This window comes from Nicotiana attenuata, unplaced genomic scaffold, assembly GCF_001879085.1.
Source record: "Nicotiana attenuata strain UT unplaced genomic scaffold, NIATTr2, whole genome shotgun sequence".
In the NCBI taxonomy this organism is placed as follows: domain Eukaryota; kingdom Viridiplantae; phylum Streptophyta; class Magnoliopsida; order Solanales; family Solanaceae; genus Nicotiana; species Nicotiana attenuata.
This window is the reverse complement of record NW_017671095.1, coordinates 103,341-115,922: the sequence shown is the minus strand read 5'-3', so window position 1 is coordinate 115,922 and position 12,582 is coordinate 103,341. Positions and strand designations below refer to the sequence as shown.

The following is a 12,582-nucleotide window of genomic DNA, read 5'->3' as shown; positions in this document are numbered from 1 at the left end:
GATGAACTGTAATGAGGAAGCATTAGAGGACTTAAATTTATACATAGAGGATAAGCAGCGAGAGAGTAACCTGGAGTTGGGTCGCAGACCTTGGTCATAATAAATCAAAGTAAGTGTTGTGGTATGGTATAAGCTACCAGTAAAGACATAAACATAGCTAACCGAGGTTATGAAATAAGATATAGCAATAGTCATAAGTTTGACAAAGTACCAAGCGAAAAACTTCAGTACACCTATAGATTTCTAGAGAGACAGCTTGTCATAGTTCTGTATATGTTCACAAAAGTGAGTCCTAGAGATCGGCTAAAATATGAAGTAAAAAGGAGAGAAGGGTCACATAGGCGCACATATAAGGACAGAGTCGTACAATCTACAGGATATAAGGTAGCAACAATTACGGGATTGGAAAAATTCCGACCACAAGTCGTGGTGTGATAAAGAGGCCTAACGGGGGGAATGCCCTGGCCTTTGGATTTATTCACACATTAGTTTCCTAGATGGAAAGTAGTAAAGTATTTGTAAGAGCTATAGGTTATGAGACTTATCAGCGCATCAGTCTACATTCGAGGACGAATGTTCCAAAGGAGGGAATGATGTTACACCCCATGTTGTCGTACGTAAGAGTACGTCGTAAGTCAATTGATGTAAGCTCAGAAATGAAATCATCTTTGTAAAGTTTACAAAGTTAGTTAATCATGTTAACGTGGAGGTTAAAAATATTGAAGATTATGAAAAACAAGTACAAAGAGGGTTGGAAGGATTAGAAGCTAAAGGAATTAAAGAAAATAATATTTCGTCGAAAGTCGACAAGTTGGGAATGTAATAACATGTACTTTTGGGGGTGAGGCTATGGTGCTTAACATGATAAGGAGGTTATGTTATGAATTAGTTTAGTCGTATTATAGTCGTGTGTTATGTTTTGAAGTCAAGTGACTTGTGGAACAAAAGTCGATGAAAGTCATCACAAGTTACGTTCATAAGTTTTACTGAAAATTTGGTTCAAATGTAACTATAATTTTCTTCCAATATATTTAGAGTTATGGGGTTTTCAACCTATCAAATTGAATATCTATGAGTCTACTTTCTAACACATTAAACCTTTTGTTACGACATCGTATTAGAGAGATATGGGCATTTTTGCGAGACTGCGCAGGCTGCTAGGTGACAAGTAGGTATGTCACCTACTTGCTTAAATGAGAGCCCAAAAATGGGTCATTTAGGATAGTCCGAAGAGGCCTTTTAAAGGCCTATTTTCTTCATATATTATACTGAAAAAAGTCATATAAACCAGGCATAAGCTCCGCAAAAATCCTCCCAAAAATTTCCCACAAACCCTAATTGATTTCTCTCCCTTTCAAGTTCTAATTGGAGGTAAAACCTAGAGTTTGAAGAACCAAGTTAGGAGCTGAGTTATCCAACAAATAAGGTGAGTTTACTGCTATGTTTCATCCATTTTTTTCTGCTGTAAATTCATGATAAGTTGTTCTATACTTGTAAGAACTCACGGGATGGTGATCGGAAGCCGTGTGTTCGAGTTATTCACTTATAGCGGACTGTTTTGTGGATTATTTTGTGTTGCTGTTGGGCTGCATCTTTTACTACTATTTTATGGAGTATTGGAGGAGGAAGGGTGTGGATAAACACCATATAACTATAGGGTGGTGGGCTGGCCGTTGTTGTTTGACACTACTACGGTGGTCGTTTTGTGTATGAAGATATTGAGGTGTGTTAGGCTGTTTTGTAGTATTTGATGGTGTATATAAGGTTGGAAAATAATGTATATATGTTGTTACTGTTGTGTTCTTGTGTTGTTGATGTTATCTTGAATTTGGAGGAAGTAAGGATTATAGGGGAGATGCTGCCCGTTTTAATACAAAATAAGCTTGTCGTTCGTTGTGCGATAGTTGTACCTTTCGTAACATAATGATAGTATTATTATCGTTGTTGTAGATTAAGGTGCGAAGAGGAGAGTTCAACTTGGTGATTGGAAAGATTGTGATAAGCTATGTTAAGGCTAAACCTTTCTTTCATTTTGCATGATCCAGTAACTACATGTGTTTGACAACGAGACATAAAAAGATATTAATACTCCCGAATTTATATACACCATCCTAGTCTCATAAGTTACAGTATTCTTCCTTATCGGGACTTCATATTCAGTTTAGTTTTGTCTTCTGTCAGCCAAGAGAGCAGAGAGTATATATATATATATATATATACAGTATTATAGTATTTTCACCACCATCGAGCTATAATCGAAGGGCAGGCCCCTATTGGGCAACCTCTGATCAGATGGTGAGTTATATACTGAGCCTACTGTGGCCGAGCGCCTATGAGTGAGCCTACTACGGCAGAGAAGTTACACATACCGAGCCTTAAAAGGCCGGACAGCTATTTTACTTACTATATTGAGAAAGTTGAGTCAGTATCAGCAAGTATTCAGTTGTCTTTACAACGGGGCAACAACCCTTATTTTGACAACTGAGTCCGCGAGCTCTAATGTTTTTTTTGTTGGGACCAATTTTTAGATTATCTTTGACTCCCTGTTACTTTCAGTTATTATATTATCAGTTTAGTTTCAGCTTGCAGTTATCTTGTTGCCTTACATACTCGGTACATTATTTCGTATTGACGTCCCTTTTGCCGGGGACGCTGCATTTCATGCTTGCAGGTCCTCATTGACACTTGGACAGACCCTCCCAGCAGACAGAGTCAAACATCAGCTTAGTTGGAAAGCTCCACTTCCTTGGAGTTTCCAGGTCTAGACCTTGGAGTCCATTGTATATATATACAGGTTTGATGGGTAGGTCGAGGCCCTGTCCCGACCATGGTACAGTTCAGTTATCTCTAGAGGCTTGTAGACAATCCTGTATAATTTGTACATCAGTAGATGTTCATGGCGGCCTCGTCAGCCTGCACAGTTATATATATATGAGTTTGGGTATGTTTACCCCACAAATGAGAGAGATGTTATTTTCAGACGGTTCAGAATATGGCCTCATCGGCCTAAGTTGAGGGTTACCCCTCAAGAGTCCACAGTTACAGAGTGGTACGCTCAAGCCGAATATGGCACCGGGTGCCTGTCACGCCTCCCCAGGTTCGGGGCGTGACAGTGCAAATGCGAAGTCTGCAGATCAGTTGCAGCAGCTACTATGTTTTCTAAGTTCAAAACACTCTGTAGCCTATCTGAAACTCACCCGAGCCCTCGGGGCTCCAAATGAAACATGCACACAAGTCCTAAAATATCATACGAACTTGCCCGCGCGATCAAATCGCCAAAATAACACCTAGAACTACGAATTGAATACCAAATCAAATGAAAATTTTAAGAAAACTTTAAAACCTCTATTTTTACAACCGAACGTCCGAATCACGTTAAACTAACTCCGTTTCTCACCAAATTTCAGAGACAAGTCATAAATATAATGATGGACATGTATTGGGTTCCGGAACCAAAATACGGACGCGGTATCAACAAGACCAAACATCAGTAAATTCTTAAAATCATTAAACTTTCAAACTTTTAATTTTTCATCAAAATTCTATATCTCGAGCTAGGGACCTCGAAATTTGATTCCGGGCATACGCTTAGGTCCCAAATTACGATACGGATCCACTGGGACCGTCAAAATATGGATTCGGGTCCGTTTACTCAAAATGTTGGCCGAAGTCAACTCAAATAAATTTTTAAGGCAAAATTCTTATTTTTATCAGTTATATAAGCCTTCCGGAAAATCACCCTGACCGTGCACGTAAATCGAGAAAGGCTAAAATAAGATATTTAAGGCCTCGAAACACAGAATTGGGTTTTAAAACATGAGATGACCTATCGGGCCATCACAATAAATTCGTTCTAAAAAGCCTCAACTTGGTGCCAAACAATCTGAAACTAGTCAAATGTTATATAAATTAATCAATAAATGTTCAAAAGTTCATAATTTAACTATTAGAGTAACTACCCAACCCAAATTAGAAGATTTCTAAAATTTACCCTCGGGCCCACGTGCCCGAATTCCGAAAATTTTCTAAGTTAAATGCTATTCATAACCTCACAAACTCAAATATATAATTTTCACCCAATTCCATAGTTATTTTTTTGGTTAAATCTCATTTTTCATCAAAACCTAGATTTTTCAACTAAACCCATAATTTTTATAATTTTTCATGTTAAAATCTACCCATAATCTATGTATTTAACTCACATTGGTTAGAAATTACTCACCTTCAATAGCTAGGTGAAAACCCCTCACTAAGAAGCTCCAAAATCGCCCCAGAAGTGAAATAAATGAACAAAAATGACCTAAGCCCGTCTTAAATGAGCCTCACTGCCCCAGCGATTTTCGCTTCTGCGGAACATTGGCCACTTCTGCGGCTGCGCTTCTACGGACAAAGCCTCACAAATGCGGACCATGCCCAGGTCTGCCCCTCCTGCTTCTGCGGCACGAGCACTGCACCAGTGCACCCTCCCGCTTCTGCGTTCAACTTCCTCGCATCTACGCCTTCGCAGATGCGGTCCCTTCCCCGCTTCTGCAACCAGTGGGCAGTCCACTTCATTTCGCTTCTGCGAGCTCGCACCTACAACTAGCTCCCCACAGATGCGATTGCACCAGAAGCTCTACTGCTTCAGCCATTTTCTCCAAGTCCAAACGAGTTCCGCGCATCGTCTGAATGGCATCCGGGGAACCCGAGGCCTCACTCAAACATACTAACAATCGTAACCATAAGACGGACCTGCTCGACCTCTTGAAATACGGAAAACAACACCAAAACTAAAAATCACACTCCAAACCAAATCGAATCAGCTTATGAACTTCAAGTTCTTCCAACTTACTCCGAACGCGCCGAATCATACTTAAACTACTCAGAATGATGCTAAATTTTGCGTGCAAGTCTTAAATCACCATACGGAACTATTCCCGGGCTCGAAATCCCAAACGGGCCTTGATAACTCCAAAACCTACTCCAAACCAAATTTAAAGAACTTTAAAACCTTCAATGCGCCAACTTTCAACTTTATTCGTCGAAACGCTCCCGGTTCATCCAAAATCCGATCCGAACATACGCCCAAGTCCAAAATTATCATACAAACCTATTGGGACCGTCAAATCCCGGTTCCGAGGTTGTTTACTAGAAATCTTGATCCAAGTCAAACTTAACCCTTTAAAGCCAATATTAAGGAACTAAGTGTTTCGATTTCAACCCGGACCTTTCCAAACCCGAGCTAAGCATCCCTGCATGTCATGAAATAGTAAAAGTACATACGGGGAGTCTTACTTAGGGGAACGGGATTCTAGAAAGCAAAACGACCGGTCAGGTCATTACAATTTTGCAATGATTGACTTGCAATACATATAGAAGCGGATTCAAAGATTTAAAGTTTATGGGTTCTAGCTAAAATAATAGTTTTGAAGTTTACTGTTTATACGTATTCAATACATTTCTCACAAACATATAGAGCTTAGATGAAAATTATATGATGCTATTGAATCGTACTTTTCGTGTTATCTTTGTACCTGAATACATGTGTGCAGCGCGTAACAATTAATACAACCTTAAAAAACTAGAAGCTACTCTTTATATTAGATCTGATTTTTAAATATAAGTTACGTAAATATTTTTACAATAATCATGAAGGCAACACCTACCTATTTTTTTCTTTATAAACATATTACATGTTGGAAAAAATTATCATTTAATTATTTTATAATATTTAGAACTTTAACATAACAAAAATTTTAACTATTAAATATTTCTTTATTTAAGATATGTAGATTTCTACTATTTAGTAATTTAAACTCAAGCAATATTTACTTATTTTTCCTTGAGCTTTTATGAAAATTGGCTTTTATATTCATTATTTTTAGAAATTTATATTTTAAATATTTATTTTATGAATTTTATTTAAGAATAATATTTATATAATTTATTTTTGAAAAAAAATACTCATTGAGACGGGGATACACGCATACCCCGAGATTAGTTTAAAAAAAAAGTCACAATTGGGGAGAATTTGAACCGTTGAAAACATTGGGGATTATATATTTATGCCCAACTTATTTTATGATTTCTGAATATTTGAAAAGTCAAAAGAGGAATGGATATCTTGACTTGGAATGAACAGGCTACAATTCAAACAAATAATCTCAAGGTTTATTTAGGTCATGATAGACTGACCAGAAGTGTGTTAAGTATAACTTAATCATCAACTTAAAATTACTCTTTCATTTGCTTAATGTTTTTCTAATCTTTAGATGCACAATTGAGTTGCTAATATAAATAATTTATATATAGTATAGTGATTTCTTTTAGAATAAAGTAATCCTTCGAGTCTTCATGCTTTGAAAGAAGACCAGCAAAAGTCTCTGCCGTGACATATGTAACCAGAAAGACTTTGAGCTTGGAACGAACCAGGAAACTAGCTTTCACATGCAAAAACTAAAACAACGTTTAATTTAATTAGGCAGGGCAGTATGTAAATATATATATATATATATATATATATATATATATATATATATATATATATATATTCAAAACGAACGGCAAATATGAAACCGAGTAAGTGAAGGCTGAAGCTAGCGACTCTTACTAACTAATACTGTATTATAATTCACAAAAAAAGATATAGTAGTATTAAAGAAACTGTTGCATTGCTCTCAGCTACAACTCTTGTTTGGTTCATTGAAAAGACAACTTTATCAGTCAACCAATTATGGAAAGAACCAACAGCATTCTTATGTTTGTGTTGTTTCATCTCTTTAGTACTGCTTCTTTGGCTATTAATCATCCCAATGATGAAGCTGCTCTTCTTGCCTTCAAATCTCACATTTCTTCTTCTGATCCTAATAACTTGTTACGAAGCAACTGGTCTGTTTCCGCCCCAGTTTGCAGCTGGATTGGCATTACTTGCAGCTCGCGCCACCATAGAGTCACTGCTTTAGACATTTCTAGCATGCAACTTCGCGGTACCATTCCACCACACCTCGGAAATCTCTCATTTCTTGTTTCCCTCGACATCAGTAACAACAGTTTTCGTGGCGATCTGCCACAAGAGTTGTCTCTTTTGCTAAGGTTGAAACTTATTGATGTTACACGAAATAATTTTAGTGGTCCTATTCCATCAGTCTTAAGTTTGTTACCTAACCTTCGATTCCTCTACCTTTCGAGCAACCAATTTTCAGGGGAAATCCCATCTTCCTTCTCCAATCTAACAAATCTTCAACAGTTAAGAGTGCAGAGGAATTCTCTTCGAGGAAAGATCCCTCCTGAAATTGGCGACCTTCGTTACTTAACAATGTTAGACCTACAAGGTAATCATCTCATCTAAAAGCTTGAACCGTTAGAGAGTGCATGCATATTTTCATTTACTTCATTATTATATACAGAGGCAGAGCCAGTATTTGAAGCTTATGGGTTCAGGACTATAGTTCTTTTAAGTCACCAGGTTCTAAATTGATAATTTGCAGTTAATTTCTTAAGACAAATATAAGGTTTGGACCAAAACTACTGGGTTCAGCCGAACCATAGTGGAAGGGCTAGCTCCGCCCCTGATTATATATTCAACATGCCCCTTCACATGCGGGCCTAGTTGATCTTCTTGATTGGTCATGTTGATGTATGTAATCGCCTAATCTAAAAGTTTAATTATGTATTCAACAGGTAACCGGCTTACTGGCTCTATACCACCATCAATCTTCAACATGACTTCCCTGAGACAACTCGCCTTAATTCGCAATCGTCTTATTGGTAAACTTCCTGTAGATATTTGTAACAATCTCCCAAATCTTGAAATGCTCTATCTCTCAAGCAACATCCTAGATGGCCTAATCCCACCAAATTTAGAGAAATGCTCAAAGCTTAAAAATTTGACATTGTCTGGAAATCAGTTCACTGGAACTATACCTAGAGAACTTGGGAACTTAACTATGCTCACATTGTTGCATCTTGGAAAAAACCTTTTAGAAGGTATGAATTATCTTTCAGCTTTTGTTTTTTATTGTAAGATTTCTCAATAGCTAATCAATATCAGTTTGAGCTAATCTTTATGCATTTTACTCTAATTGCTAGGAGAAATACCAGTTGAGATAGGCAATCTACAAAACCTTCAAGTGCTTGGGTTAATAGGTAACTTCTTAAGTGGTTCTATTCCTGCAAATATTTTCAACATTTCAGCATTGAAGATGCTTACCATATATGGAAATCAGATATCAGGTAGTTTACCTTCAGATTTAGGCCTTGGAACACCAAATCTTGAAGAAGTTTACCTTGGATCGAATGATCTCAGCGGAAGAATTGCTCCTACAATCTCAAATGCTTCAAGGCTAATTATTATAGACCTAACAATCAACAAATTTACAGGTCCAATTCCTAATTCACTTGGTACCTTAGAGTTTCTTGAAGTCCTATACTTGGGTGATAACAACTTCATTAATGAGCCATCTTCATCTGAGTTAAGCTTCCTTACATCCCTGACTAATTGTAGATATTTAAGAGAAGTGGCCATTGAAGAGAATCCTTTCAATGGTTTTCTTCCAGCTTCTATTGGAAATTTTTCCGATTCTCTTTGGAAGTTTATTGCACATAGAAGCAAACTGAAGGGCACCATACCAGAAGAAGTTGGAAATCTAAGCGGCTTAAGTGTGCTAGCTCTGTCTCATAATAACCTCAATGGTCCCATTCCTGAGAACTTGAGAACAATGCAAAATCTTCAAGAATTTTACTTAGAAAATAACAGTCTAAGAGGAACAATACCTGATGATATCTGCAGTTTACAGAATCTTGGAGCTTTAGACTTGACTTCTAATCAAATTTCTGGTTCAGTTCCAGCTTGTTTAGGAAAAGTGTCTACTTTAAGATATCTGCTTTTAGGTTTCAACAGATTGAATTCCACCTTACCTGAAAGCCTGTGGAGTCTTCAAGATCTCTTAGAACTGAGTGCATCATCAAATCTATTAAGCGGGCGTATACCTCCTGAGATTGGTAATCTAAAAGTTGCGATACTAATTGATCTATCCAAAAATGATTTTTCTGGTAATATTCCTAGTACTATAGGGGGTCTTGAAACATTGATTAGTCTCTCAATGGCACATAATAAATTAGAAGGGCCTATTCCAAGTTCATTTGGTAAAATGGTAGGCTTGGAATTCTTGGATTTCTCTTACAACAATCTTGCTAGTGAAATTCCAAAGTCACTTGAAGCACTCTCACACCTTAACTACTTCAACATCTCTTTTAACAAGTTAAAGGGAGAAATTCCCTCTGGTGGTCCTTTTGTAAATTTCACCGGTCAATCTTTCATGTCCAATGATGCACTCTGTGGTGCTTCTCGCTTTAATGTGTCACCATGCCTCGTCAAATCCGCCAAGAAATCAAGGAGAAAGAGAGTGCTTATAGGACTATTTATTCTATTAGGGATTGGATCAATGTTTCTAGCATTTGTCCTTGGATATATGCTGTTAAGATGGCAAAAGAAAAAGAAGAATTCAGGTCAAACAGATGAGTCTTTTGTGAAAGGACATGACAGAATATCATATCATGAACTTCAACAAGCAACTGAAGGATTCAGTGAGAGCAATTTGCTTGGTAATGGGAGTTTCAGCATGGTGTACAAAGGGATACTTAAAGATGGGACTATTTTGGCAGCAAAGGTATTCAATGTGCATTTGGAGAGAGCATTTAAGAGCTTTGACACAGAATGTGAGATACTACGCAACCTTCGCCATAGAAATCTCACAAGAGTGATCACTAGTTGTTCCAACCCAGACTTCAAAGCCTTAGTATTGGAGTACATGCCCAATGGAACACTTGATAAGTGGCTATACTCTCATAATTTGTTCTTAGACATGTTGCAGAGGCTGGATATTATGATAGATGTGGCATCGGCGTTAGATTATCTCCACAATGGGTATCCAACACCTGTGGTGCATTGTGATCTGAAGCCAAGCAATGTCTTGCTAGATCAAGAAATGATTGGTCATGTGAGTGATTTTGGCATTGCAAAGTTGCTAGGTGCAGGGGAAACTTTTGTCCAAACAAGGACTATTGCAACCATTGGATACATTGCTCCAGGTAATAGAACCTTTCAAACTTGGTATGCTGTAGATTTTCCATTTCAAAATTATATTCCATGGTAATAAGGAGTACTTTAGGTCATGAACTAACAAAATTTCCCCCTTGATTGCCAGAGTATGGACAGGATGGAATAGTATCCAAAAATTGTGATGTCTATAGTTTCGGCATCATGATGATGGAAACATTTACTAGGATGAGGCCAAGTGATGATATGTTTACTGGAGATTTGAGCCTAAGATGTTGGATTAATGATTCTTTTCCTAGTGGAGTTGGTCAAGTTGTGGATGCCAATTTGTTGAGGCCAGAGGAAGGACATATTGAAGCCAAGATTCAATGTTTGTTGTCTATTATGGAATTAGCTTTGAGTTGCACTTTAGTGTCAGCTGATGCAAGAGTTAACATGGAAAATGCTCTTTCGGCCCTCAGGAAGATAAGATTTCAGTTTGCCACTAGTTGTGTTAGGACTTAAAAGAAAAGGTTCTTCTACTCCACATGATGTATGTTCTGTGTGTGATTCAGAGCTTGTAAAGAAATAAGCTATATGATATAATTACTCAAAAAATAAAGTAACAGACCTATGACTTCAAATTCCATCGATAGCTCAATGGAGTTGGTGAGAAGTATAGAATGCATAGGGATAAATGCATACAAAAAGTTAGTTCTCTTATCCTCGTAAAGAATATGCAGAAATTAATAAACTTAAGAAAAACAGGTCTACAACTAAATGGAGCCTCATGTTTCTTTACAGTAACTGCTTTTCTCCAGACCAAGGATTTCTACATAGATTAAGCAGGACAAGACTTTAACTGTACACCTTTCTCAGTCCGCTCAGGTCGATATCTGTAATATCCAATGGAATGAGAATAGATATGTCCTAGGATGCCATTTCTGATCATTGTTTTGCAGGTGAACTCACAGAGCTTATCACAGTTCATCAGAGAAATGTAGTCAATGTGGTTGATACGCCTACACAAGGCTCTCAGGCTATTAGAGCATCAGCCGCATGTCAATTGCAGTAGCCTCTTTGAAGCAACTATAAGTATTCACATTGCAGTTGGAAATAATAAGCTCGAATTAATAACTTCTACTACATCAAGGTGCCACTTCTAGTGTTGCTGTAGTCCTCTCGGACCAGCTACTAATCTTCACCTTGGTAAACTATTGCTTCAGAACTAGCTAATCAGACGAGAACCCCTCCACAGATTCCTCCTTTTATCATATTTGCTTTAGTTGAAGAAAATCAATAAAGAAATATCAGAACAAATAATCACTGAGAATTTTGCAAGAATATCCAATTTGGAATAATAAAGGGAGAGATTCTGGCAGGAATATCCGTCCACTTTGAATTCTAAAGAAAAGGTCCAGAATAAATTATCACTACTACATAGAAACTGAAAAAAAAGGGAAAATACCAATGCAGTGAATCCTGATCAGTCTTTTATTACATGGAGAGCACACCATCTTTCCTTAAGCATTGTTGTTGACACCACTAAACTACCTAGTCAACTGCCTGGATTACACCAAAAAGCACTCGGTCATTAATTTCTATTTTCCAAGTGCCCGCCTCCATAACTATCACTCAGGTACCTCCACAAGCTACAAAATAACTCAAACCATTCAAGTGCCTGCACAAGCTACTAAATGACAACCCCCATAGGGGGCAAATTTAACAAGAAATGCTTAAGCAAAAGTCCTACTACATTTCCATTAACTTTCAAATGCGCCCAAATCGTATTAGCTGCACTAGCGCATGATTCCATTAGCAGGAATAAATCAAAGAAGTGACAAGCACACAATTTCAACAACATTACTGAAGGGAATCGGCTGCAGGGACTGGATGATGGTTTACAACCACAGGAGGCCGAAGAGCTTTGTGATTAGCTACATTTTCCTTGCGTGCCTTGTACATCTCTTCTGTCTCAATGACAACCAACCTTTTCACCTAAGATCAGTATGAGAAATGTAAAATGAATAATTACTAGTACCTCAAATGAAAACAAGAGGAGAGCACTCATTCAACTAATTCATATTAATAGCAAGCCAATTTTAAAACCTGCTGAAGCATTCCCCTAACAGTAGGGGTGTTCCACCGCATTACAGTCCTGTTGCATTTGCGAAGGCGCAGTGCCTCTAAGGTACGTCTATGGAGCCTTCTAGTGCCGGGAATACCCCTTACAAGGGTTATGTATAGATTAGGGCTCCAAGCTACTGGAACACAAGCTTTAAAAGCGTTGTAAGCACTCATCTCTTTCCTGTTTTACTGGTTTTTACTTTCCTGTGGCAGAAGTAACGTAAAACTTTCCATCAAATATTTTCAAATAGGAAGCTAGGGAAGGAGGTACAGGATCTAAAAAATCTGCTTCGCGTGGATATTTATATTTCTCACAATTAAACAAAATATAGCTAAGTGACAGCATGCGGAGCAATGAACTTATTAAGAAAACACACCTAAACCAGATAACAATCTAAGTAACAAGATGGATTAAAAAAATTTAACTGAAAAAAAAAAAA

The 12,582-nt window shown here is 37.6% G+C and overlaps 2 protein-coding genes across 2 annotated transcripts in view; one reads left to right on the top strand and one right to left on the bottom strand.

The window, feature by feature from the left end:
- The first annotated feature begins 6,569 nt into the window (after positions 1–6,569).
- Positions 6,570–11,263, top strand: LOC109205896 (probable LRR receptor-like serine/threonine-protein kinase At3g47570). The gene is made up of 4 exons (XM_019368654.1): positions 6,570–7,310; positions 7,660–7,965; positions 8,068–10,068; positions 10,185–11,263. The coding sequence occupies exons 1-4, from the start codon at positions 6,713–6,715 to the stop codon at positions 10,538–10,540; spliced, it is 3,261 nt and encodes a 1,086-aa protein (XP_019224199.1). The 5' UTR covers positions 6,570–6,712; the 3' UTR covers positions 10,541–11,263.
- Positions 11,264–11,411: 148 nt separating this feature from the next.
- The window catches only part of LOC109205897 (50S ribosomal protein L30-like), a 2,573-nt gene continuing 1,402 nt past the window's right edge, over positions 11,412–12,582 (bottom strand). The window contains exons 2-3 of the mRNA XM_019368655.1: positions 12,125–12,346; positions 11,412–12,013 (exon numbers count right to left, since the gene is read on the bottom strand). Coding sequence (XP_019224200.1) covers positions 11,879–12,013; positions 12,125–12,316 — 327 coding nt within the window. The 5' untranslated portion in view covers positions 12,317–12,346 and the 3' untranslated portion in view covers positions 11,412–11,878. The remainder of the gene's footprint in view (positions 12,014–12,124; positions 12,347–12,582) is intronic.

Coding starts and splice junctions, on each gene's coding strand:
- LOC109205896 (XM_019368654.1), top strand. CDS start 6,713: ATGGAAAGAACCAACAGCATTCTTATGTTTGTGTTGTTTCATCTCTTT. Junction 7,311..7,659: donor AACAATGTTAGACCTACAAG/GTAATCATCTCA, acceptor TGTATTCAACAG/GTAACCGGCTTACTGGCTCT. Junction 10,069..10,184: donor CATTGGATACATTGCTCCAG/GTAATAGAACCT, acceptor CTTGATTGCCAG/AGTATGGACAGGATGGAATA.